Source organism: Chrysemys picta, chromosome 1 (assembly GCF_011386835.1).
Source record: "Chrysemys picta bellii isolate R12L10 chromosome 1, ASM1138683v2, whole genome shotgun sequence".
NCBI classification, from domain to species: Eukaryota; Metazoa; Chordata; order Testudines; family Emydidae; genus Chrysemys; species Chrysemys picta.
In genome coordinates this window covers 325,796,454-325,820,529 of record NC_088791.1, presented here as the reverse complement: position 1 = coordinate 325,820,529, position 24,076 = coordinate 325,796,454, and the positions used below count along the sequence as shown (strand labels likewise).

The following is a 24,076-nucleotide window of genomic DNA, read 5'->3' as shown; positions in this document are numbered from 1 at the left end:
AAGTGATGCACAAGAGCTGGAACATACAAGTCAGTGAATGGGGATGTGACTAAGCTGGTACAATCCACAGGAACCAGTAAAAAGTGTAATTACAGTCAGATGTCTCAGTTTTGCCACCTGATCTGTCAGTCTTCTTGCAGCAGATTCCCCGGTGCAAGTACATTTTTGGCCTTTCCTTGCTGTGTGGTTGGTTTCTTGCCAGAGTGATAATCAATTTGTTCCTGTACTGCCTCTACAGTGAGGTGAATATTTTTTCTATTGTGGATGAAATAAACTATTTTTTTAATTAACCCCTTTTTATTTTGGGTGGGAAAAATATGAAATATATTATATATATATTAAAAAATAGTACAAAGCAATCATTAATGTTATATGGTTTCTAGCCATCACAGGAGCAGGCACATACCTAAAAGAGGACTCTTCACTTACTCTACATTAAATACTGGTTATTAATAATTCTTTTTCTTGCATGAATGAGAAAGAAATGGTGGGAAAAGGTGCAAAGCACATTCATTTTTATTAAAATGCATCCCCTATTTTGCCAGTGCAGCTTAATTGAATAGGTGGCAGTAGACATCTTCCATTATGCAGTACAAAATTACATCCGTTTCCAAACCGCTTTCCTCAGTTGTACTTTTTAACAATGATGTGCTCAATGCTTCTAGACATGAACAGTGTAAACTTAAGCATGATAAATGTTAGAGAGATACAGAAACCCTCTTGAACGCTAACAAAATATGAGCTGGAAAAATCAGTCATTGCCCACTTTTGCAAAGGAGGTTAAACATAGACTTCTTGTTGCAGAACTGTATTCATCTGCAAAGATAAAGAGTATTCAAAATGTCAAAAAAAAAAAAGTTGCATGGAAGGAAAAGTAGTATGTAACAATAAAATGGTATTGTGTAATAATTTCGCCCTCAAGTGTTAACTATGAATGCCTGGGGCACAATCATAACTGGTGCATGGTGTGCATTTGACAAGGTGGTGTGTAATGTGGTACACTGGTTTTGTTCTTCTGGTGCACTGTACAAGAGGCCTGGTCTTCCTAAAAAGTGATGTGATCAGGGCCAAGTCTAGTAGGATTTTCCCCAAGAGCCTGATCCAAAATCCATTAAAGAATATAGGTGTCTCTCCCTTGACTCTGACAGGCTTTGCATCAGGCCCCAAATAGCAATGGAAAAAAAAGGGGGGAGGGAAGCAAGTCTTCAGTGCAGAAAGCAGAGCTAACTCATACCTTTGCCACACACCTTGTGGGATCATATATAAGTGTTAGCATGGGAAGCAAGGCAACTGGGTATCTACCAGAGGTAATCTGGAGGGTGATTAATGTATTGACATATTTGGCATACACATTTTATTCTGATAATATGCAGTTAGTAGCGTGAAGATCTATGTAATTAAAGTCTATGGATGCTGGGATACTGCTTGTGAGTAGATCATGTACTTAATATGGATTCATTTTACTATGTTGATTTAAAAAAAATAATTTTAACCTCAGACTATCCCTGCAACATGCTCAGCAATAAAACCACCATTCCCACAGGAGTATTATAATACTGAACACACAGCACTGTTAGACAGTAGGTTCTCTTCATAGGTATGATCAGACTACACCCCAAGAATAACATTCACTTTAATATCTGTTCCTCTGTAGGGTTTAAACTAATAACAAAAACTGTCCTTCATTTTCCCAGGAGGCAAGAAGAGTTTGAAGTAGTTATCCTCTTCCACAACTCAAGCAAAAAAGAGCAGCATTTACTTTTCCCCTTGTCACTAGGCTCCCAACTCCAACTGCCTGCTTTCTTTTATGTGCAGCGAGTGGGCCAAAGGGTTAATGTACACATCACTAAACTCCTCCTACATCTCTGAAGACCCAGGAGAGAGAAAGTTGGGTTAGGGCTTTATATGTCCCAGAGAGGTATGACACCCCACCACATGTAACACAAACAAGGTTTTGCACACCTTCCCACCTGTCAGCCAGGCGATTACTGTTATTAGTTAGTTTTGCAGGAATTATCCACCTATCTTTCAATACATGGCAGTAGCTATTGTGCCGTCTGTACTACATATAGACATCTTTCACATCAGCCGCTATGGCCATATGCAAATTGCAGTATTCTAGGCATCCAGGGATGAGAAGTGAAGGTGGTTTTGATACTGGATTAATGAATGAATGTGTCTGGTTATGTTTCATTCTCACTATAACCATGCTAACTGGTTAATGCTCATATTTCAAGTTTACAGGGATGTGATGGGTAGCAATACTTCAATAGAAAGTATAAATTACATCCCCCAAAAGGGTTAATTGGGGCTTACCCTCTCTCACATCTCTGCCAGTGAGCTGGGCATCAATATACAGAAGTTTTATTTCATGAATACATAGGTACTTGGACACTAGTCTTTTTAACCACAAAGGAAAGTTCAAGTGACCTCTGCATAACAAGGTTGCTTACTTCATAAAACATCTTTAAATCACTCTTTTGACATTTAAAATTAAGGGGTATAAAAGAATATGCTGCTTTTTCTTTTTATATGTATGGCAATTTACAGGCACAGCTGAAGACTTAAATACAATGCAGCATAAGAAAACATCTTGAAAAGCATTTGGAGATGTTTTTGTGGACAGGTGGATATCATAGCTAGTTAGCGATTTTTACAAAGCTTCTTTCAAAGAGATGCATGACCACTCAGTCCATTTTCTCTTCTTGGAAGTAATCTGCATCATTCATATATTCTTCCAGATAATCATATCTCTGCATATAAAATAAAAACCATGTCAATTCATCAAGGACAGCAACTGAATGAAGCACATACATTTCTTGTTGTGCCAAGCTTAATTCATAAACAAGAGCAGCAGCACTGATTCAGAAGCAGAGAGAACCAAAGCCTAATTTGGTAAGCCCTGCTCTACTCAGGTAATTTGTCCTATAGTGTTTCATGAAGCTTTAAGAAATCAAAATAATGAAGAAAAACTGATCCTGATACAGAAACACTGTGGAGGCTTAGTACGATGTATTTCATGGGTATCTAGTGTACTTGCATCAATTATGCCACTTTTTATTTTTTAACTAAGACCCCGGTATTGTATCACGTAGCACAGTGTTTCTCAAACTGGGGTCGCCGCTTGTGTAGGGAAAGCCCCTGGCGGGCCGGGCCGGTTTGTTTACCTGCCGCGTCCGCAGGTCCAGCCGATCGCGGCTTCCACTGGCCACGGTTCACTGCCTCAGGCCAATGGGAGCTGCTGGAAGCGGCGCAGGCCGAGGGACTTACTGGCCGCCGCTTCCAGCAGCCCCCATTGGCCTGCAGCGTCGAACTGCGGCCAGTGGGAGCCGCGATCGGCCGGACCTGTGGACGGGGCAGGTAAACAAACGGCCCGGCCCGCCAGGGGCTTTCCCTACACAAGCGGCGACCCCAGTTAGAGAAACACTGATGTAGCACATGGACTGACTACTGCAGCAGCACATAATAAAATAAATACAAGAATAAAAATAAATTAATGTGTTACTAATAATGTTACATTGTGCATTTTTTATGACATTAATATGGGTTCATTTTGCCAAAAATATTCATGCTTTAAAAACTCATTTTAAAAGGGCCCTACTATTTCCATTGGAAGTTGCCCATTTAAACAGACAAGCAAAAATGGGTCCATTCCAAAAGAGAGGTGGCCTGAAACTCACATTTTTGAATGGAGGAGAATAAATGGCCAAAGAAGCTGAATTTGCTTGGAAGTATGAATTTGAAATCCAGTGGAGAAAAGTCTATCAGACAAGTATATAAGCTGTAAGTATTTTAAATGGCCCAAGCAAAGCCCTCCTTTATCTCTGATTTACACTCCTTTGGGTCAAGTTACTGTGCCTTTCCCAATAGTCAAACTCACACATTGTCACTATTAATAAAAGTTCTACAGGCCAAATTCCATTCTCAGTTACACTTGTGTAACACTGCTGCCTTCATATTATGCTTTGAATTACACCTGTGCAAACTCAATCTTTAACTGTAATTGGAACCAAATAAATTATTTTGCTGGTGCTGTGGAATAGAATCCAGCTCCCCCATCTTACCTGTCCAGCAGTGCTAAAAAGAGTAAAAATCAGTAAGGGACTTGCTTACTTTTGTGACTAAAATCAGACTGATTATTTGCAAGGAGCAGCTTTGTTCTGTAAATAGGTACTATTTTTGAGTCACTTTTCAGAGCAGAACTGCATTTTATGGAAAGTTATTACAAGTCTTGCATGGCTGATGTCTACCCTTTACCATCTTGAATGAACTACAGTAGACCACAAACGCACAACTTCTTACAACTTATTGCTTAGTTAAAACATGGACATTTTATTTAGCATTGCTGTCACTACTGCCTTTGATACAAAGGAATTAACTCAATGACAGATTCCATCATACCTCCTGAATCCAGCCACTCTCTTCCAATTGACTGAAAAGCCTGTCGACTGTGTCTTTGACTGGCTCATCCTGAATGCCCTCCACCTCTGTAACTGAACAGCAGCGCTGATACAACTTGAATTTAAAATGTTTCAGATTATGATAAACCCTTGTACGATTTGCACACACGCTGCCAACCTTCAAAACCTATATAAAAAAAGTGAACAAACTTGGTTATCTAAGATAAATTAACATGAAGCAATGATCATCTTGACAATAAAATGCATGGCTAAATCAGTTTGGTATTTTGAAATAATGAACTAAACAGCCTTTGATACTATATGATTTACTCTATTTTATAAGCAATGTAGCCCCCACATTCTTTGCACCCTAAGCATGCAGGGGCAACGGCTGGTGATTCAGCGCAACTGTAGTTCCATCTGACCCTGTTCCTCAAGAACCACTACGCACAGCTCTGCAGGAAAAGTGAAATGCTACCAGTAGATCCACCTGAGCAACGCTTACAAAATCCCCTAATGTTTGGAGGAAAACTGATTAAATCCTTTCTCATTTATACTTACTACCTGCTGGAGTCATAAGATGTAGCCACTTCAACATTCATGGAATTAAAATGTATGAAATAAAGTCTGGATTTATTAAGAATAAAAGCTCAAAAGCCTAAAAAGCAAAAGCTATATCAGGGTCACACCAAGGATGCACAACCATTTTGAACATTCAAGAAATTAAAAAAAAAAATCTCCAGAGATGCACCAAATCCACCTACATGCATGTTAACTTTTTCCTCTTGCTAAAGCCTATAGAAGAGTTTGACAAAATATTGGCTTTAAATATAACCACAAAATACACAGTGCATGTATTGTGGCTAAGTTAGCAGCACTGTGGGAACCTAAACCCTTGTATTTCACACTCATCACTATTTTACACCTGGGAAGCCTCCGTGATGCAAATATATAGATGTTGCATTTGATGGCCTTGTATATTTAACAGTATGTGACTCAGTGATATTTACAGATAGGCAAATGGTAAGTATACATGCATATACACAGACAGTTATACAGGTTTTAGCTGTAGTAATATTACATACAGGCAAGTGCACAGATACCTATTAAGTAGTTGGAACAGATTTTATGCAAAGCTGGTATTGATGAAGAATGATTATGTTCAGGTAAACACATAGGTGTTATTAAGAATGAGTGAAATTCACCATGAGACCCCCTGCATCCTTAAATCCACGTTGAGATCATGAGGGGAAGTTATGGGTGGAGTAGCAGTTCAGGTGTGCTTATGCCTCCCGTAGATTCCACAGAAGGGAGCTTCATGCTAGTTCCACATAGGTGGGTGTTTTGAGTCACATAGGGTCACATCAGAAGAGGGATTTATCCAGTATAAGTGGCACAGAAGGGCAGGGGTCGATACTTTAGCCTATAGGTTGGAGTAAAGCCTCTGGGAACAACAACAACAACAAAAAAGCCTACAGCTGCATCTGGCCTCTGTTTTTTTGTGGATTTTACCTTCCCAGCCCAGCTGCACTTCTCCTGCACACAGCTCGGGTAACTCGAGCTTTATGCAAGAGAAATGGATTTCGCTTTATGCAAGAGAAATGGATTTCGCTTTATGGCAGTGGTTCTCAGCCAGGGGTATGTGTACTCCTGGGGGTACGCAGAGGTCTTCCAAGGGGTACATCAACTCATCTAGATATTTGCCTAGTTTTAAAATAGACTACATAAAAAGCACTAGCTAAGTCAGTACACACTAAAATTTCATAAAATGACTTGTTTATACTGCTCTATACACTGAAATGTAAGTACAATATTTATATTCCAATTGATTTATTTTATAATTATATTGTAAAAAATGAGAAAGCAAGCAATTTTTCAGTAATAGTGTGCTGACACTTGTATTTTTAATGCCTGATTTTGTAAGCAAGTAGATTTTAAGTGAGGTGTAGACAAATCAGATCCTGAAAGGGGTACAGTAGTCTGGAAAGGTTGACAGCAACTGCTTTATGGTATACTAATAAGAGATTGACATCTTTCCAGTGCAGTACAGTATTGTTTTAGCTTGAGGTTATTTTTCTGTTTCTTGTGTGCAACAAGTACCTAACTGGCTAAGGCCCACTGCTCCTCAAAGTAGTGTGGTTAATTCAAGCTGTGGGATTTGTGATCTCAGATTGCATGTATTTTTGCTTAGCCATATTATAACTGCAGGATTTTCTCTTCTGAGTCATAAAGCGATGATACATTTCATTGTTATTGTTAATATTCTGAATATTTTTGTGTGTGGCTTAAGTGGTAGCTTACGGTCTTTTAAACCTTAAGCAGGCTAGGTTTTAAACAAAGTCTACATCCTAGCTTTTCTGTAAGCATTTCGGTATGTGTCACTAAATGTTTACCTATGCGAGTGGTCCCAGCTACTTGACCTCATTCTCCACAGCAAAGGTTGGTACTTGCTGTATTTATTTTGTTGGTAATTATTAGATAGATAGTAGAAATTTAGGACTAATTTTCAATGGAATTCTCTGTAATTCCCATCATTAAAAATACAGGGCCAGATCTTCAGGTAATGTGAATGAGCATAACTTCAGTGGAAACACATCATTTTAGGATTTGTCCCATATGCAGTGATTGCAAGTACACTGGCTTGAGGTCCAGGATTTGCTATGGCTGTGATTCTGCAACTGACTGCATGTGAGCAGACTGCTGCATCCACATGGAGACAGCCACTGTTCACCCACCCACAACAAACTGCAGGATTAGGACTGGTGTTTGGGTCCCAGTGGTACTGCAAGAGTTCAAGTCCAGAAACAGTTGTAAAGTTTGGGTATGTCTATACTTACCTCTGGGTCCGGCGGTAAGCAATCGATCTTCTGGGATCGATCCCGGAAGTGCTCGCCGTCGATGCCGGTACTCCTGCTCCGTGAGAGGAGTACATGGAGTTGACGGGGGAGCCTGCCTGCCGCGTGTGGACCCGCGGTAAGTTTAAACTAAGATACTTCGACTTCAGCTACGTTATTCACGTAGCTGAAGTTGCGTATCTTAGTTCGAAGTGGGGGGTTAGTGTGGACCAGCCCTTTGAGGGCTTCAACCTTTATGCCTCAAAGAATGCTGTAAAAATCACTGGAAACCTGGGGAATCCAGCTTCACTTGCTGCACCATCCCAGAATGCCCAACAATTAAGAGCTGGATTATGGATATTTATGGGGCATTTGAGAATAACATGTGTATTCACTATATTCACTAACTACCTTGTTGAATTCAGCATAGTATTTTTGTATTAACTAATTCAAAATCCTTTAATTTTTTCATTTTACCTTGAAGTTTCCCCAATATGGTACAATTTTAATATTACAATCTACACTTTATTGATTGTAAATAAAGGGGGGGAATAGCTCAGTGGTTTGAGCATTGGCCTGTTAAACCCAGGGTTATGAGTTCAATCCTTGAGGAGGCCACTTAGGGATCTGGGGCAAAATCTGTACTTGGTCCTCCTAGTGAAGGCAGGGGGCTGGACTCGATGACCTTTCAAGGTCCCTTCCAGTTTTAGGAGATAAAATAAATTAATGGAGATATCCTATTTATTTATTTATCTATCTCTGAAAACATTTCACTTTTTTTAAGCAAGAAAGATTTTGTTAAAGTTACCAAAAGCTTCTTTAGAACTCAGCCTTGGAAAAAGTCTATAGAGTGCATTCATTCTAATGTTAATTTCAGAGATCTCACTGACTTTTTCCTAATGCTTAATTTATCTGTGTTGGGTGGCTCAACTAGCCAAACTTGTTATGCCAGTTAATGTGGAATGCACAGAGTGACTTGACCACAGAGGAGAATGAGAAAAGACATACCACAACTGTCATGTTTACTACCAAGTTGGCAAGCAGAAGACATGGTCCAGATAATAGGGCACATGGCAGCAAAGCAAAGCACTAACATCTATAATGCTAAACTAGATGTGACATCTTGGCGTAACCAAGGAGGGGGTAGGAAAGAAAAAGAAGGCTATGCACAAAAAACAAAAATAGTCACTGGAAACGTAAATAAAATAGCAACCACACCCACTGCCAATAGGTATGAAAAGAAAAAATCCAGAGATCAGAGAAAAAGAAAACTGTACTTGTTACAATTAAAGGGGGTGTACTGAGGTGCAGAAGAAAGGACTGAAGTGAAGTTTTCATCCTCTCTCTCGGGTGCTTTTATATAGTTTAAAAAACAAACAAACAAAAAAACCCAACCAAATTACATAATACCATTCATTCTGATCCACTGAGGCTGCACTGACTTTTCCTTCAGTCAGTTATTTTCCTGATGTGCCAGTTTAGCATTGTGCTGTCCTCTTGCAGTTGAGCTAAGTGACACGAGAGCAAAGACAGGACATTTGGGTCAACAAGCTGCAGATGAAACCTCCAGCACGGTACCAGTGAGTAGCACCCATTACTGGCCAGATTATGGATCACCATAGGAACAAGGAGGTAGTGTGGGCAGCTTCCAAGGAGCCACTACTGTTTACAGTAGCAAAATGGGGCAAATTTAGTGTCATGTAACATTCCCTGGTTTGTTTCGTGGCCTCTGAACTAGACCGTACTTCCTCCTCATTCCCCCAAAGGATGCATTTTTGCAGGTCAGGATGCACTATGATGGTTAAGTGTTAAAAAAAAGAAAAGAAAATCTAAGCTCCAAGCTTTTGATATTGAGTAGTCCAACCCAAACTGAGAAGATGAACTGTAATGAAAGTAACTCTGTAAATTCAGTCTGGCATTGTACGTCTGTTCCAATTTTTAAAATGGCCTGTGCTCTTAACTGGGATAACAGGCCATCCAGGAGGTGCCCCAATAAAGAAGATTCTGTTTGGTGACACATGCAAGACCTGGGAAGTGTGGAAACTTCAAAAGATTATTCTACTAAGATGTGCTGTATGCTGTGGGTCCAGGGATTAGTCAAAGTTTTGTTTCTGTATCTTTGTGAACTAGAGATTGCAATCTAGCTACATGGGGGAGGGTTACCGAGCTTCATCCAGGAACTAAAGTTAGTAGCAGTTGATTATTAAAGAGCCCACGATAGGTAAACAACTCTAGAGAAGAACGAACAAATTGCATATACAGTAACTCCTCACTTAACGTTGTAGTTATGTTCCTGAAAAATGCAACTTTAAGTGAAATGATGATAAATGAATCCAATTTTCCCATAAGATTTAATGTAAATGCGGGGGGTTAGGTTCCAAGGAAAATTTTTGGGGCAGACAAAAGGTATTATATGCTGTACAGTACTGTACTGTGGTTGGGAAGTGCCCCTGGCTTACCCCACAAAGGCACAGCCCACTGCAGGCAAGGGCGCTAGGAAGCACCTTTGCGGCAGCAGTGGCAGCTTTCCCGGAGAATAACAGGCGCCAACTTTGCCGGGGGATGCTCCAGGCCCGTCTCTTCCCGTCCCCGCTCCATTCCAGGCCCACCTCTTTCCACCCCCACTCCACCTCCTCTCCAGTGCACACCGCATCCCTGCTCCCCCCCCTCCCTCCCAGCGCTTCCCTGCCGCCAAACAGCTGTTTGGTTGTGCTTAGGACTTTCTGGGAGGGAGGGGGAAGAGTGGAGACTCAGCATGCCGCCAAACAGCTGTTTGGCAGCAGGGAAGCAGTGAGAGGGAGGGGGAGAAGGCGGAGAAGAGGAACTTGTGCAATGTTCCCTTGTAAAGTTGCTGCTCTTCCACAGAATCTTACAAGCAGTGGACAGAGCAGGCAGCCAAACGACGTTATAAGGGAGCATTGCACAACTTTAAACGAGCATGTTCCCTAATTGAGCAGCAACGTAACTTTGAAACAATGTTAAGTGAGAGGACGTAAAGCGAGGAGTTATTGTATTTATTCAGGCTTGGCTCAAGAGGCCCAGCAGACAGAGTTTGAATACAAAAGGGTCAGCCTGAACTGGCTGAGTATTCCTCAAACTGACATGTAATTGTAACCAAGGGGGCAAAACCCTGCTGGATGGGTTTGAAGAACTGGAAACTTACTAGGATTTCCATGTGAGAGGTAACACCTTGTAAGCTTATTATGCATATAAACTGTTTATTGTTTTTTGGTATGTTAACTCTGTAATGCTTTTGTCCTAAAAATAATTGTACTGTGTCTGTGATAGATGGCTGGTCATTGAGAGCGTGAACTACAGGTGCTGGATTCAGCTCAGATGTGCTGGGACAATCATAGTAAACTGCAGAAGGACTGAAAGCCAAAATTCCTGGTTTGGAGGCCCAGACCTAAAGGGGCATCACCCACTGAGGAGCGATGGCTGGAGTACCAAGATATAAAGAGGCAGCCTTGAGCAGATGATAAAGGGAGAACCATGACACTTTTTACTGACTTTTTTCTGGTCTTAAACAGGGAATAGAGATTACATCCTTGTCCTGGATAATTCATTACCTCCTTGAGTTTAGGTGGGGGTTTTTGATGTCTGCTCTTGGAGACCCATTTGCTGCCCTCGGGAAGCAATACAAGATTTACGATTGGACCGTAACACACTCTACACTGACTTTGTCCTCACAGGTCATTAGGATTTATTGCTGTCCTATGACAGATAAAGCAAAAGAAGAAAACTAGATTCAGGGACTTGCTCCCATTACCCTGGTATAGAATAGCCCGAATCTGTTAACTGTCAGGCACACTACAAGGCTCATCTATTTTCTCAAGTTTTCAGTGAACTGCAAGTTATGGTCTTACTGATTATTTGATTTAAATTTTGTGGTTTGGAGTAAGGATGGATAGGTTAACTAGCTGAATGGGATTAATTTCTTTATTTTTAAATATCTATGCAAGTGCCTAGAGCAGGGGTAGGCAACCTATGGCACTCGTGCTAAATGCAGCACACAAGCTGATTTTCAGTGGCACTCATACTGCCCGGGTCCTGGCCACCGGTCCAGGGGGCTCTGCATTTTAATTTAATTTTTAATGAAGCTTCTTAAACATTTTATTGTTGTATGTAAAGTAAATAAGGTTTTTAGTTTAGCTATATATTATAGACTTATAGAAAGAGACCTTCTAAAAACGTTAAAACGTATTTCTGGCACGCGAAACCTTAAATTAGAGTGAATAAATGAAGACTCGGCACAGCACTTCTGAAAGGTTGCCGACCCCTGGCCTAGAGCTTTAGGCTAGAGGATTTCAAATATGAATTTAGAAGAAAAGAATCAAGTTTTGGCAATTTACAAATGATGCTAAAATAGTGTTGAAAATTTATTCAAGAAACTGTGAAAGATATGGATTAATAAAATTCAAGAAGTTCCCTATAAAATCAGATTCAGGTAATCTAATAGAGAAATTACGAACTATGCTTATAAAAGAAATATTGATATTCTGTAGAAAGTATTTTTGGAGTAGACTTCATAGAAGAAGGTGTAGATAAACCTGAGATCATGCATGAAATTTAATATTAATTTTCCAGTTTATGGTGGAAATAGATGTATAGTGTTTTCACCAGGCTTTGGTCAATCAATAAATTACTTGCTTCGTTCTACCCAAGGTTCTTCCAAGGTTGTAGCTCCAGTAAGGTAAAGAATGATGGTGAATAAAGATTTAGACATCTAAATTCAGGGCAACTAAAAAAACCCACCCCCATGCACACCACCTTGGGGGATTAGTTATGATGATGGGATCATCTCTCATTGTTTCATCATCTGAAAGGTACAAAGCACCAACCAAGAACACAGAAGAATTAAAAAAAAAAAAATTACCTGTTTGTCATGCAACATAAAGTCATCTGTTTCCAAAGTTCTATAGTTGTACAGCTTTCCTGACAGCAACACAGCAAACTTACAGTACCGATGCAGTTCACAAGCTTGACAGGATCTATTCATTGGAGTCTTCATTACTATGCGGACTTCAGGGTAACAATCCACTCGCTCCTACAAAGATATATTACATAAAACTCTTCAACAGGATAGCCCCTAAACCAAGACAAAAACTCTTGACTACGTGAGGTGCTGAGTGCCCTCAACTCCAATGTCTTAGGGGCACTAACCAACCCCATTCATATTTCCATTTATTTCACTGTATTTGATCCTATTTCAATTATTCTCCTCATTCACATGCATGAGACTGAATTATTTCACACTGATTTCATATTCTAGGTTGTATGAATTACATTATGAATTTCTTGGTTTCTTTAAAAGAAATCTGCAAACATTTATTGTGACAGTGTAACTGTCAAAAGATGCTCTTTGAAGTGCATGTGTGGGGCATTTACCAAGTCTGTGGGACAATCATTAATACATCTTTCAGGGCAGAATCTAGCTAGAAATACAGGAAAGCAGCCATGATGTATTTACACACTACCCCTGAATACTCGGATGTGTATTATCATGTAGTTTGTGCAACTAGCTACTGGATACACATACAAGAATCACAGCTAATTAAGATCGTGCCCCAAAATATGGAAAGACAAATAGTTATTAGGATTTGTATTTTCAGTTAGGAATAGAGTCTATGAATTTTTTTTTTTTTTTTTTTTTTTGGACACCTGGAGCTACTTTATTGACCAAGACAGAAGCTAGATACCTTATATCGTTCTTTCCAGCGACTTCTAGAGATTAAGTTTTCAAGACGAGGTTGAATAAAGCGATCATCCAAATAATGGAGTGAGGTTACCATTTCTTGTGCATATCTCTTTCGCCTTGTTCCATCTGTTCAAAAAAAGTCACTATAATACAATATATGATGTTCAGTGAATGTATGTTTTTCTTCCAGCTACAAAATCTTCAGGGAGATGAGGAGACTACACACTGAAAAGCATCCATATAATTATTTACTGATTGAAGAACGGTAACCTTAATGATTATTAGGGGATATTTACAATAAAATCTGTTGTCCAGGAAAGCTACACAAATCATTAAAATTAACTTTGAAATATTCATAAAGACACCTGTCCACAGCAGGTGCTGCAAAATAATAAAAAGAATAGAAATAAAAACTCAAAATATGAATGAACTGCCCAATCAAAGATCATTCAATCTGAGAACAGTTAATCTCAAAATATAACCACTCACACTTATAAAAAGTCTGAAAAAACAGATGCTCCTGTCCTTTTCCCTACAATGTTTGTAATATAATTGCTTAATGAACTATATTTATACAGACACATGAAGTTAATTCTGAGACAAAAAGTTATGTGAAGAGGGAGTTAAGGTTGGGAGTACATGATAGTAACATTACAGTATTGTAATTATCCTCAAAACATTTATTACAAACAAAGGAAATCAGAATATTATATAAAAAAGAAGTTCAAATACGTTAAACATATAAACAATCTCAACTTTCCATTCTTAGCGATGTCATACTAAAATGCACTAATCATTATTCTATCTGGTCACAGATTAGATTACAATGGATTTTTAAAACACATAGGTTCCCCCCTCTTTTCCTGCTCAATAACATCACAGAACAAATTAAAGTTGGATACACTGGTCTATATAATCATCTCTTTACTGACTGTTTTGCCTAATTATCTTAATTACAACTAATTTCCTCAAATGTAGCATATGTGCAAACTTTCAGTAAATTTTAACTATGTGGAAGGTTTGAAGAAATAGTGCCTCTTAAGTCAATTATTAAGATAGTTCAGGACAAAGTGTGACACTGTGCTAAAATGGCTTATTTAAAAAATATTTTTAACTCAAACTAATTAATAGATTTACTTATAAGTCCTTTTTGGAAGATGTTGTGTGTGACGAATAGAGAGTAATTCAAAGATTCATAGATTCCGAGGCCAAAAGGGACTACACTGTGATCACCCAGTCTGACCTCCCGTATAGCACAGGTCACAGACCTTTCCCAAAGTAATTCCTTGAGCATATCTTTTACAAAAACATCCCATTTAGATTTAAAAGTGGTCAGTGATGTAATGTTCCAATAGTTAAATTATTCTCAGTTAAAAATTTGCACCTTAATTCCAGTCTGCATTTGATCATGTTATACCTTTCTTTACTAAACTGAAGAGCTAATTATTAAATATGTGTTCCTGAGGCACATTGTAGTCAAGTTACCCCTTAACTTTTTCTCTGTTAAACTAAACAGACTGACTACCCTGAGTCTACATCACTGTAAGGCATGATTTCTAATCCTTTCATCATTCTTGTGGCTCTTCTTTGAACCCTCTTCAATTTATCAACATCCTTCTTGAATTGTGAATGCCACAATTGGACACAATATTTCAGCAGCAGTTGCACCAGTGCCAAATATAGAGAGAAAATAAATTCTCTGATTCTAACTCAAGAGTCTCCTGTCTATGCATCCAAGGACTGCATTAGCTCTTTTGGCCACAGCATTGCCCAGGGAGCTCCTGTTCAGCTGGTTATCCACCACAACCCCCAAGTCTTTTTCAGAGTAACTGCTTTCCAGGATAGACTCCTTCATCCTGTAAGCATGGCCTACAGTCTTTGTTCCTAGACATATAAATTCACAGTTAGCCATATTAAAGTCCATATTGTTTGCTTGCACCTAGCTTACCAAGCGATCCAGATTGCTCTGTATCAGTGATCTGTCCTCTGTTATTTACCACTCCTCCAGCTTTTGTGTCAACTGCAAACTTGATCAGTGATTTTGTGTTTTCTTCCAGATCATTGATATAGATCTTAAATAGCATAAGGCCAAGAACAGGACCCTACAGTACATCTACTTGATGATGACTCCCTGTTTATAATTACATTTTGAAGCAGTTTTTAATCCATTTAATGTATGCCATGTTAATTTTATATTGTTCTATCTTTGTAATCTAAATGTCATGCAGTCAAGTATCAAGTCAAAACACCTTACAGAAGTATATAACAGTATTACTTTGCCCAACCAAACTTGTACTCTTATCCAAAGAGGATGTCAAGTTAGTTTGACACGAACTATTTTCCATAAATCCATGTTGAGTAGAATTATATTTAAATATAATTCTTTATTAATCAAGCCTCATATCAGCCGAATCAAAGGACAAATCCCTGATACAGAGAGGAACTCATCCAGATTTCAAAATACTTTCCAAACCTTAAAGAATTAAGCCCTACAGCACTCTTTTTAGGGTTTGTCCAAAGTGACTTTGTACAGCGCACTAGCCTGCTGCACACACTCACACCCTGGCTCCACTGTGATGCACAAAACTCCACCAAATCCTGTAAGAACCTAAACTCAATCAGAAGAACAGGAGTACTTGTGGCACCTTAGAGACTAACAAATTTATTAGAGCATAAGCTTTCGTGGACTACAGCCCACTTCTTCGGATGCATATAGAATGGAACATATATTGAGAAGATATATATACACACATACAGAGAGCATAAACAGGTGGGAGTTGTCTTACCAACTCTGAGAGGCCAATTAATTAAGAGAAAAAAAACTTTTGAAGTGATAATCAAGCTAGCCCAGTACAGTTTGATAATAAGTGTGAGAGTACTTACAAGGGGAGATAGAGTCAATGTTTGTAATGGCTCAGCCATTCCCAGTCCTTATTCAAACCGGAGTTGATTGTGTCTAGTTTGCATGGGACCAGAAAAGACGGTCTCACCTTTGTAACTGTTGTTCTTCGAGATGTGTTGCTCATATCCATTCCAATTAGGTGTGCGTGCGCCACGTGCACGATCGTCGGAAGATTTTTACCCTAGCAACTCTCGGTGGGTCGGCTGAGGCGCCCCCTAGAGTGGCGCCCTTATGGTGCCGGATATATGTCCCTGCAGACCCAGCGCCCCCTCAGTTCCTTCTTGCCGGCTACTCTGACAGTGGGGAAGGAGGACAGGTTTGGAATGGATATGAGCAACACATCGCGAAGAACAGTTACAAAGGTGAGTAACCGTCTTTTCTTCTTCGAGTGCTTGCTCATATAGATTCCAATTAGGTGACTCACAAGCCTTACCAAGGCGGTGGGGTCGGAGTTAGATGTCACGGAATGAAGGACCGCTGAACCGAATGCCGCATCATCCCTGGAGTGCTGCACTATGGCATAGTGAGAGGCGAAAGTGTGCACGGATGACCAAGTCGCTGCCCTGCAGATCTCCTGTATGGGCACATGAGCCAGAAAGGCGGAGGACGAAGCTTGAGCCCGAGTGGAATGGGCAGTGAGTCGTGTAGTTAGGACACTAGCCAAGTCATAACATGCACGGATACATGAGGTAATCCGAGACGAGATTCGCTGCGAAGAGAGCGGGAGGCCTTCCATCCGGTCTGCCACCACTACGAACAGTTGGGACGTCTTTCTGAACGGCTTCGTTCGCTCGATGTAAAAGGCAAGAGCCCTGCGGACGTCTAGGGAATGTAGCTGTTGTTCCCGTCGAAGCGTGCAGCTTCGGGAAGACGACCAGGAGGAAGATGTCTTGGTTGACATGAAAGGCAGACACCACCTTAGGGAGGAAAGCGGGGTGTGGTCGCAGCTGTACCTTGTCCTTATGAAACACCATATACGGTGGGTCCGATGTGAGGGCCCGAAGTTCCGAGACTCGTCTCGCCGATGTGATAGCAATGAGGAAAGCTGTTTTCCAGGACAGGTACAGAAGCGAGCAGGTGGCCATCGGTTTGAAGGGGGCACCCATGAGTCTAGATAGAACTAGGTTGAAGTCCCACGTAGGGGCCGGATGACGAATTTGCAGGTACAGGCGTTCCAAACCCTTGAGGAACCTGCTGACCATGGGACTGGAGAAGACTGAGCGCCTGTTCTCGCCCGGGTGGAAGGCTGAAATCGCTGCTAAGTGTACTCTGATAGATGAGACAGCTAGGCCTTGCTGTTTCAGGGACCACAGATAGCCTAGGATGGTAGGTACTGGCACCTCCAGAGGGATAGTATTACTCAGAGCACACCAGCACGAGAAGCACTTCCATTGGGCCAGGTATGTGGACCTAGTGGAGGGCTTTCTGCTCCCCAAGAGCACTTGCTGCACAGAACTGGAGCAACGCCGCTCAGATTGAGTCAGCCATACAGCATCCATGCTGTGAGGTGGAGGGACTGCAGGTCTGGATGACATAACCTGCCGTGTTCCTGAGTGATCAGGTCCGGCCACAATGGTAAAGGAATTGGTTCGGTCACCGACAGATCGAGGAGTGTGGTGTACCAGTGTTGTCTGAGCCATGCTGGAGCGATTAAGATTAAGCGGGCCTTGTCTCTGCGTAACTTCAGAAGGACCTTGTCGACCAACGGAAACAGAGGGAAGGCATACAGCAGGTGGTCTTCCCACGGTATCAGGAAGGCATCCGACAGGGACCCCAGGGAGCGACCCTGGAGAGAACAAAACACCTGGCACTTCTGATTCTCGCGAGAGGTGAAAAGGTCTATGTGGGGAAATCCCCATCTCCGGAAAACAGAATGGATAACGTCCGGACGTATCGACCACTCGTGAGCAAGGAAGGAGCTGCTGAGGTGATCTGCCAAGGTGTTCTGGACTCCCGGGAGAAACGACGCCACCAGGTCGATTGAGTGGGCTATGCAAAATTCCCAGAGATGTATGGCTTCCTGACAAAGGAGGGCCGACCATGCTCCGCCTTGCTTGTTGATGTAAAACATGGCCGTTGTGTTGTCTGTGAAGATCATGACACAACGGCCCTTCAGATGTTCAGGGAATACCTGACACACTAGGCGTACTGCTCTCAGTTACCTGACGTTGATGTGCAGGAATATTTCTTGTGCGGACCAAAGGCCTTGTGTGCGAAGGTTCGCGAGGTGAGTGCCCCAGCCCAGAGAGGACGCATCCGTGGTGAGGACTAGAGAGGGCTGTGGGGCATGGAATGGCATCCCCCCGCAAACAAGGTTGGGGTTTAGCCACCAACTCAGAGAGGACAAGACCTTCGTCGGCACCGTGAGTACTGTGTCCAAACTGTACCGGCCTGGGTGGTATACTGACGAGAGCCAGATCTGTAGTGGCGGAGGCGTAGTCTGGCATGTTTGGTCACGAAGGTGCACGAGGCCATATGGCCCAGAAGACTGAGGCACGTGCGTGCTGTCGAGGTTGGGAAGCTTCGGAGGGCATGGATGATAGTTATCATGGACTGGAAGTGGGTCTGCGGTAGACATGCCCGGGCGAGATTCGAGTCCAGGACTGCCCCGATGAAGTCTATTCTTTGGGTTGGCTCCAAAGTGGAGTTTTCGGCGTTGAGCAGCAGGCTCAGTTGCCTGAAGCAGGTCATGATGAAGCAAACGTGAGACCGCACCTGTAGCTCGGACTGACTCCGAATGAGCCAGTCGTCGAGGTACGGAAACACTTGGATCTGATGTCTGCAGAGCCAGGCCGCTACGACAGCCATACATTTCGTGAAGACCCGTGGCGCTGTGGAGAGGACGAAGGGGAGGACCGCAAATTGGAAATGCTGCTGTCCGAGCACAAAACAAAGGAACCGCTTGTGCGGTGGGTAGATCGCTATGTGGAAGTACGCATCCTTCATGTCAAGGGCGGCGTACCAGTCTCCAGGAATGGGATAATAGTACCCAGGGTAACCATTCATTTTACCATGAATTTGTTGAGTCCGCATAGGTGGTTTGTGCTGCTTCTTGGGCCGTGGGGACAGCGAGCGGTGCCGCGTCTGTACCTGTGCCGGAGACGTCCGGTGCCGAGGGACCTTGCTGGTGCTGGGTTGCTCCGGTGCCGGAGGCGCGCTTCGGACCGACGGTGCCTGGTCTGCGCGCAGTGCCGAGGGCACTGGACTAAGTGCCGCCTCCATCAAGAGCTGTTTTAGACGGAAGTCCCGCTCCTTTTTTGTCTGAGACTTAAAAGCCTTGCAAATGCGGCACTTATCAGGCTGATGAGATTCCCCCAGGCACTTCAAACAGGAGTCGTGGGGATCTCCAATAGGCATCAGCCTGAGACAGGCCGAGCAAGGTTTGAAACCCGGAGACTTGGGCATGAGCCCTGGTACCGGGCAGAGGAATGGGGATAAACCCCGTTTCCTCAACTTATATACACTAAATCTACAAAATTCAATAAGAACTACTCTAAACTTACTAAACTGGTAAACGACACTAAAGAACTATCTATAATACAACGAGTAAGCTAGGGATGTGGAGGTCAGCTATGCCGCTCTCAACAGTTCCAATGACCGTCATGGGCGGTAAGAAGGAATTGAGGGGGCGCTGGGTCGGCAGGGGCATATATCCGACGCCATAAGGGCGCCACTCCAGGGGGCGCCTCAGCCAACCCACCGAGAGTTGCTAGGGTAAAAATCTTCCGACGATCGTGCACGCAGTGCATGCACATCTAATTGGAATAGATATGAGCAAGCACTCGAAGAAGAACCCAGGAATTCTAACGCCCAGACCCACACCAACTACCAAATATGACTTTCTTATGCATAAATACCATAATGTTTTACCCCACAGGCATTACATTTTCTGCCATGTAATGTTACTTACCATACAATGAGCTCAAAAAAGTGTCATCAATTGTGTTGATGAGGAAAGCTTTTACAACTCTTTGGAAGTGGACATAATGGTCACAGCGAGAGACTAGAAAAAATGCAACCAGATAAAGCAATTAACAGTGTAAAAAAGCCTCACAAGCAACAAATTCATATACAGACCATACATGTTTCATGCAAAATTTGATAAAGAGGTACCTAATCTCAAATACTATAAATGCAATTTTTAAAGCAATTTTTCAATTATTCAGTTTTTCAAAATTTCAATTCAAGATATACAAAAACAGAGGACTTTTGAAGTTAAGATCTTTCATTTAAACAGTGCCTTTCATCCCAAACAATATCAAAGAACTTTACCATAGAAGCCACACACACACACCCTTCCATTAGCTGATTATACTTTGGAGACAGGGGTGTAACACAAATTCTCTTTAACAGCACATGGCAATAACACAGAATAGTTAATGATAGAAAGCAAAGGATACTGTATCCAAGAGAAACTGCAGGAGGAACTTTAGGTAGCTACCCAAGAATAGTAATTACCTACAACAGAATTCAGCCAGAACATTAGGGTTAACATGGCTGATTTTGAAGAATGCAGCAAGAGTTTTAGGAACCACAAGAAGTTTCGTGTCAAATAGGAATTTGATACCCAACATCAGGGGCTGAATAATTTACCTCACATTTAACTGAAAATACATTTACAGCACCTTACCAACTCCACCTCCCCCCCCACACACCAAAAAAAAAAAAAAAGCCCACAAAACCCAGTAAGATAAAGGAATAAAATGACTGAGTATTGTTATGGAAGCTACAATGCCGCCACAATAAGCTATAGCATTTTTGAATTTTAATTTTCTACTTTCAAGCTATCATGCACTTTCGCACTATTCTGAGCTAATATAGACAAGTTCTAATAAACACCAAATCATGGGTTTACAAGCAAAGTACTCATATCAACTTGTGGCTTATTTTAACCTTACAGCGTGGAATGTAATATTCCAGTAATTGGAATTTTGATGTATCCAGTTCTTTCCCTTGTGGTTGGTTTTCATCCTCAGAATGTTCTGCACATTCTTCTTCATCCTCAACTATAAAGTCTTTCATACTATCATCATCATCATCAATGTCACTGCTTGCTGTTGGTGTGAGGGGTAAAGGATAGGATGATTCTTCTATTATTTCCACATCATCATCATCATCAGAATCCTAAGTAAATTAAAAACATCTTAAAACAAACCATCATTTGAATACTTCCCCCTATGAAATTTTCAACATTTGCATTGCTTCGTAAAATATGCAATTTTGTGTGTAACACACACACACACACTCTTGGCCTTTGAATATTGCATGTTCAATTAACAAGAAAAGAGATTTCAATTGACTAACAGTCCAAACAAGAGAAAGTTTACTTTGACATGTAATTCATATAGATCTCTGTTCCTGCGTCTGTCTGTAGCAGTTTTCTTAGCTCTAGAAGTCTAAGCTACCTCAATTAGGTAGCATGTTCCTCCATTGAGGAGGTCTGGCAGCCCCCTCCAATGTCTCTGTCAAGTCCTTTTAAACAAAAGGAATTTTAAAAGAAAATAAAAAATTATGGGGAGGGAAAAAAAAAAAAAGGGAACGTATCCTTAACTATTTGGAGAAGATGGCCAGATGAGTTCTAATGAGTTCAGTCTTCTGGCTGACTATGAAAACAAACACAAGGAGCTCTTCAGCCCTTGGCAATAAAAAAAAAAAAAAAACCCAAAACTAAAGGCATCAGAGACAGCACTACTGCATAGTTGCAACATGCATCCGCTGAAAGTGTAGGGGATGAAGCTCTTGCAACTTTTGGGGAGCTCCCAACCTATCTTGAGAGTAAAGTTCTGTGAGGTGATATGTATGAAAAAACAAAGTATTGAATTTCAAAGGTAAAAACATACCACACAATATTTACTATTACTGGATGCCCGAGCTGATCTTTGTCTTGCGAGTTCTTTCAGTTTTATTAGCCGCTTCTGTTTCCCATTAGTCAAGTCTTCTTCTGTAGTAGGGGTTTTATATTGCTCCTGTTCTTGAGAACACTCATCTTCATCCATTATACAATAACGTTTAGCAAATACTTTTCTAATAAGGATGTCACTATCATCACTCCTGTCACTGTCATACATTACAGATGTGCTCGACCTCTTACGCTTCCCTGGAGTGATGCAGTCATCCTCCACATCCTCTACGACTGTGTCATCATGGCCTTTCTCCTCATGATCTGAAAGATTCTCTCTCTTAACTACAGTTTCTTGTTTTTCAGCCACTTCGTCTTCTGATGTAGAGGAGAGTCGTTCATCTTCTGAAGCAGATGTGAGTTCTTCATCACTATCAAGCAATATGGTCTCTCTTTTAGTCCGCCTCCAATCAACCCGAGATTTGGATGCTGGTTCTTCTATTCTTGTATTCCTCCTTGTTTCATATCTTCTGATAACTGGTTTTGTTTCCATTGAAAAGCTACCGCAATAATAAAAAACAAACTGTATTTACCAAAAAAAACCTCAGAGTAGCTATGATACCAAGATATTCAAAACAGTATGCATTATTAATCTAATACATCTATGATTAATGGTCTATTGCTTAGAGAAGCTCTCAGACAAAAGGGCTGAGAGTGCACAGCAATAATTTCATGGTACGACATACCTTATAATAATGTTATTGTTATTAAGAATTACACACACACACACCAGGCATTAGAAACAGAGGAAAGTGAAACCCACAAATAAAATGGAGAAAAAAAATCCCATAATCGGAAAGTTTTAATTTAAATTTTACATTTACATGTACAGTTAAGATGTTTCATCAACCTTAACTCTGCCCCTTAGTGATGTCCAGAGGAAGGGCATGTGTAAAAAGAATAGAATAGGAAAATACTACAAGAGACAGGTACCCATACATCTCATTTCCTTGGTAACAAAACCACTAGAATGCTTTACTCTTACTGTGCAAACTCTGGCTTCTGTATGACCCTTCATTCAGACAACCTTATGATGGGATCTCTGCATTACACCCAGCACAGTGACTGTTTGACTGGGAGTTTCCTTAGTTTATTCCAAATTCACAACTCTTCTGCTCCTCAAACCCCCGCCTTGGGGTGCAACAGAGCAAGGGCTTTTCAGTCCTGAAGAACCGAGGCCACGGCAGAAGGCAGCTGAGCTTAGCCGCCTGGGGCCAAAGGAGCCCTGGGATGCGGAGACTGCAAGGAACTGCACGGTAACTGGGGCGCCAGCTTTTGCAATGGGGGGGGGGGGGGCAATGCAGCTCGGACGCCTCAAACGGGCGGCCGGGCCTTACGTGACACCCTCCCCGACCGCCCGGGGATGACAGCAAGGCGGGAAGGCGGCGGGGCCCCGCAGGCGCGGCGGGGCGTTGCCGCGGGCTAGATGTGCAGGGAGGGGAGGGGAGGGGAGGGGCGGCGCATCGCCACGGCCAGCGCCGGTGTAGCGGCCCCGCTAATAGCCCAGCCCGGGGCCCGCCCCAAGGAGCGCACCGCGCTGGCGGGCAGGTTTAACCGTCAGCGCCCCCCGCGGGGCCAGTCCCTCCGAGGGGGCTTTCTCGCGGCAGCCCAGTCAGGACACCTCCCGCCTCCCCGAGGGGAGGGGGTCAGACAGGGCCCCCGTTACGCACATTTAAAGGCTCCGGCCGCGCGCACCCCAGGAATCCCCGCGCCGAGTGCCGTTGCTCCCCCAGCGCAGCACCCGGACCCTCCCACCTTCAAGTGCAGCGGCCTCGCAGGCAGTGATTGGCGCGTCCCGCCTGTCACTCACTCCCACTCGGTGTTGACGGAAGTGCTGGGAGGCCGTTGGAATGGGGTCACGTGACCTGGCATGCTGCCTGCCTGGGCCAGCTGCCTGGGGCGGAGGTTGAGATTTAGGATGATGTCACTGCCGGGGCGGGAAACTGTTTCTCTCCTACGCAGAAAGGTCCCACGGTGTTGGTTTGGATGGAAGGGGCTCTTGGCCTGGGTGTGACTGGCACTGGGTTGGGCAGGGCGGGGGAGAAGAGATAGAGAGAGAGCAAGTACCTGGGGGACCAGTACTAGAGCCAGGACCCTCTTGGCTCCAGCTGGGGGACAGGCTGCTGGAGCCAACCTTGCCCAGTGGGGGTAGGGAATCAGCAGATCTTTGACTGGCCAAGGCAGTGGAAAAAGACCTGGGCGTGTGCAGGCCTGACCTGGAAGAGGCATGGTGACCTAAAGGAGACAGGTTTCAGAGTAGCAGCCGTGTTAGTCTGTATCCGCAAAAAGAACAGGAGTACTTGTGGCACCTTAGAGACTAACAAATTTATTAGAGCATAAGCT

The 24,076-nt window shown here is 42.5% G+C and overlaps 1 protein-coding gene across 3 annotated transcripts; it reads right to left on the bottom strand.

Moving 5' to 3' along the window:
* Window positions 1-493: 493 nt before the first annotated feature.
* On the bottom strand, window positions 494-23,657 carry CCDC82 (coiled-coil domain containing 82). 3 transcript variants are annotated; one of them, XM_008178630.4, is made up of 8 exons: window positions 23,404-23,657; window positions 21,675-22,233; window positions 20,733-20,958; window positions 19,745-19,837; window positions 12,934-13,058; window positions 12,111-12,281; window positions 4,402-4,587; window positions 494-2,753 (listed from the first exon to the last, which is right to left on the bottom strand). In XM_008178630.4, exons 2-8 carry the CDS (start codon window positions 22,224-22,226, stop codon window positions 2,688-2,690), a joined length of 1,419 nt encoding a protein of 472 aa, XP_008176852.1. In that variant the 5' UTR covers window positions 22,227-22,233; window positions 23,404-23,657; the 3' UTR covers window positions 494-2,687. The 3 variants fall into 3 exon arrangements, with proteins under 3 accessions (XP_008176852.1, XP_023955349.1, XP_008176851.1); XM_024099581.3 differs by having other exon boundaries at window positions 23,489-23,619; XM_008178629.4 differs by having other exon boundaries at window positions 22,719-23,492.
* Window positions 23,658-24,076: the final 419 nt, after the last annotated feature.

Excerpts from the sequence above, each read along its gene's own strand:
- CCDC82 (XM_008178630.4), bottom strand. The coding sequence starts at position 22,226 with ATGGAAACAAAACCAGTTATCAGAAGATATGAAACAAGGAGGAATACA. Across the intron at positions 19,838-20,732 it reads GGAATATTACATTCCACGCT|TCTCTCGCTGTGACCATTAT; the intron begins GTAAGGTTAAAA and ends CATTTTTTCTAG. Across the intron at positions 2,754-4,401 it reads AGAGTGGCTGGATTCAGGAG|AGATATGATTATCTGGAAGA; the intron begins GTATGATGGAAT and ends TTTTATATGCAG.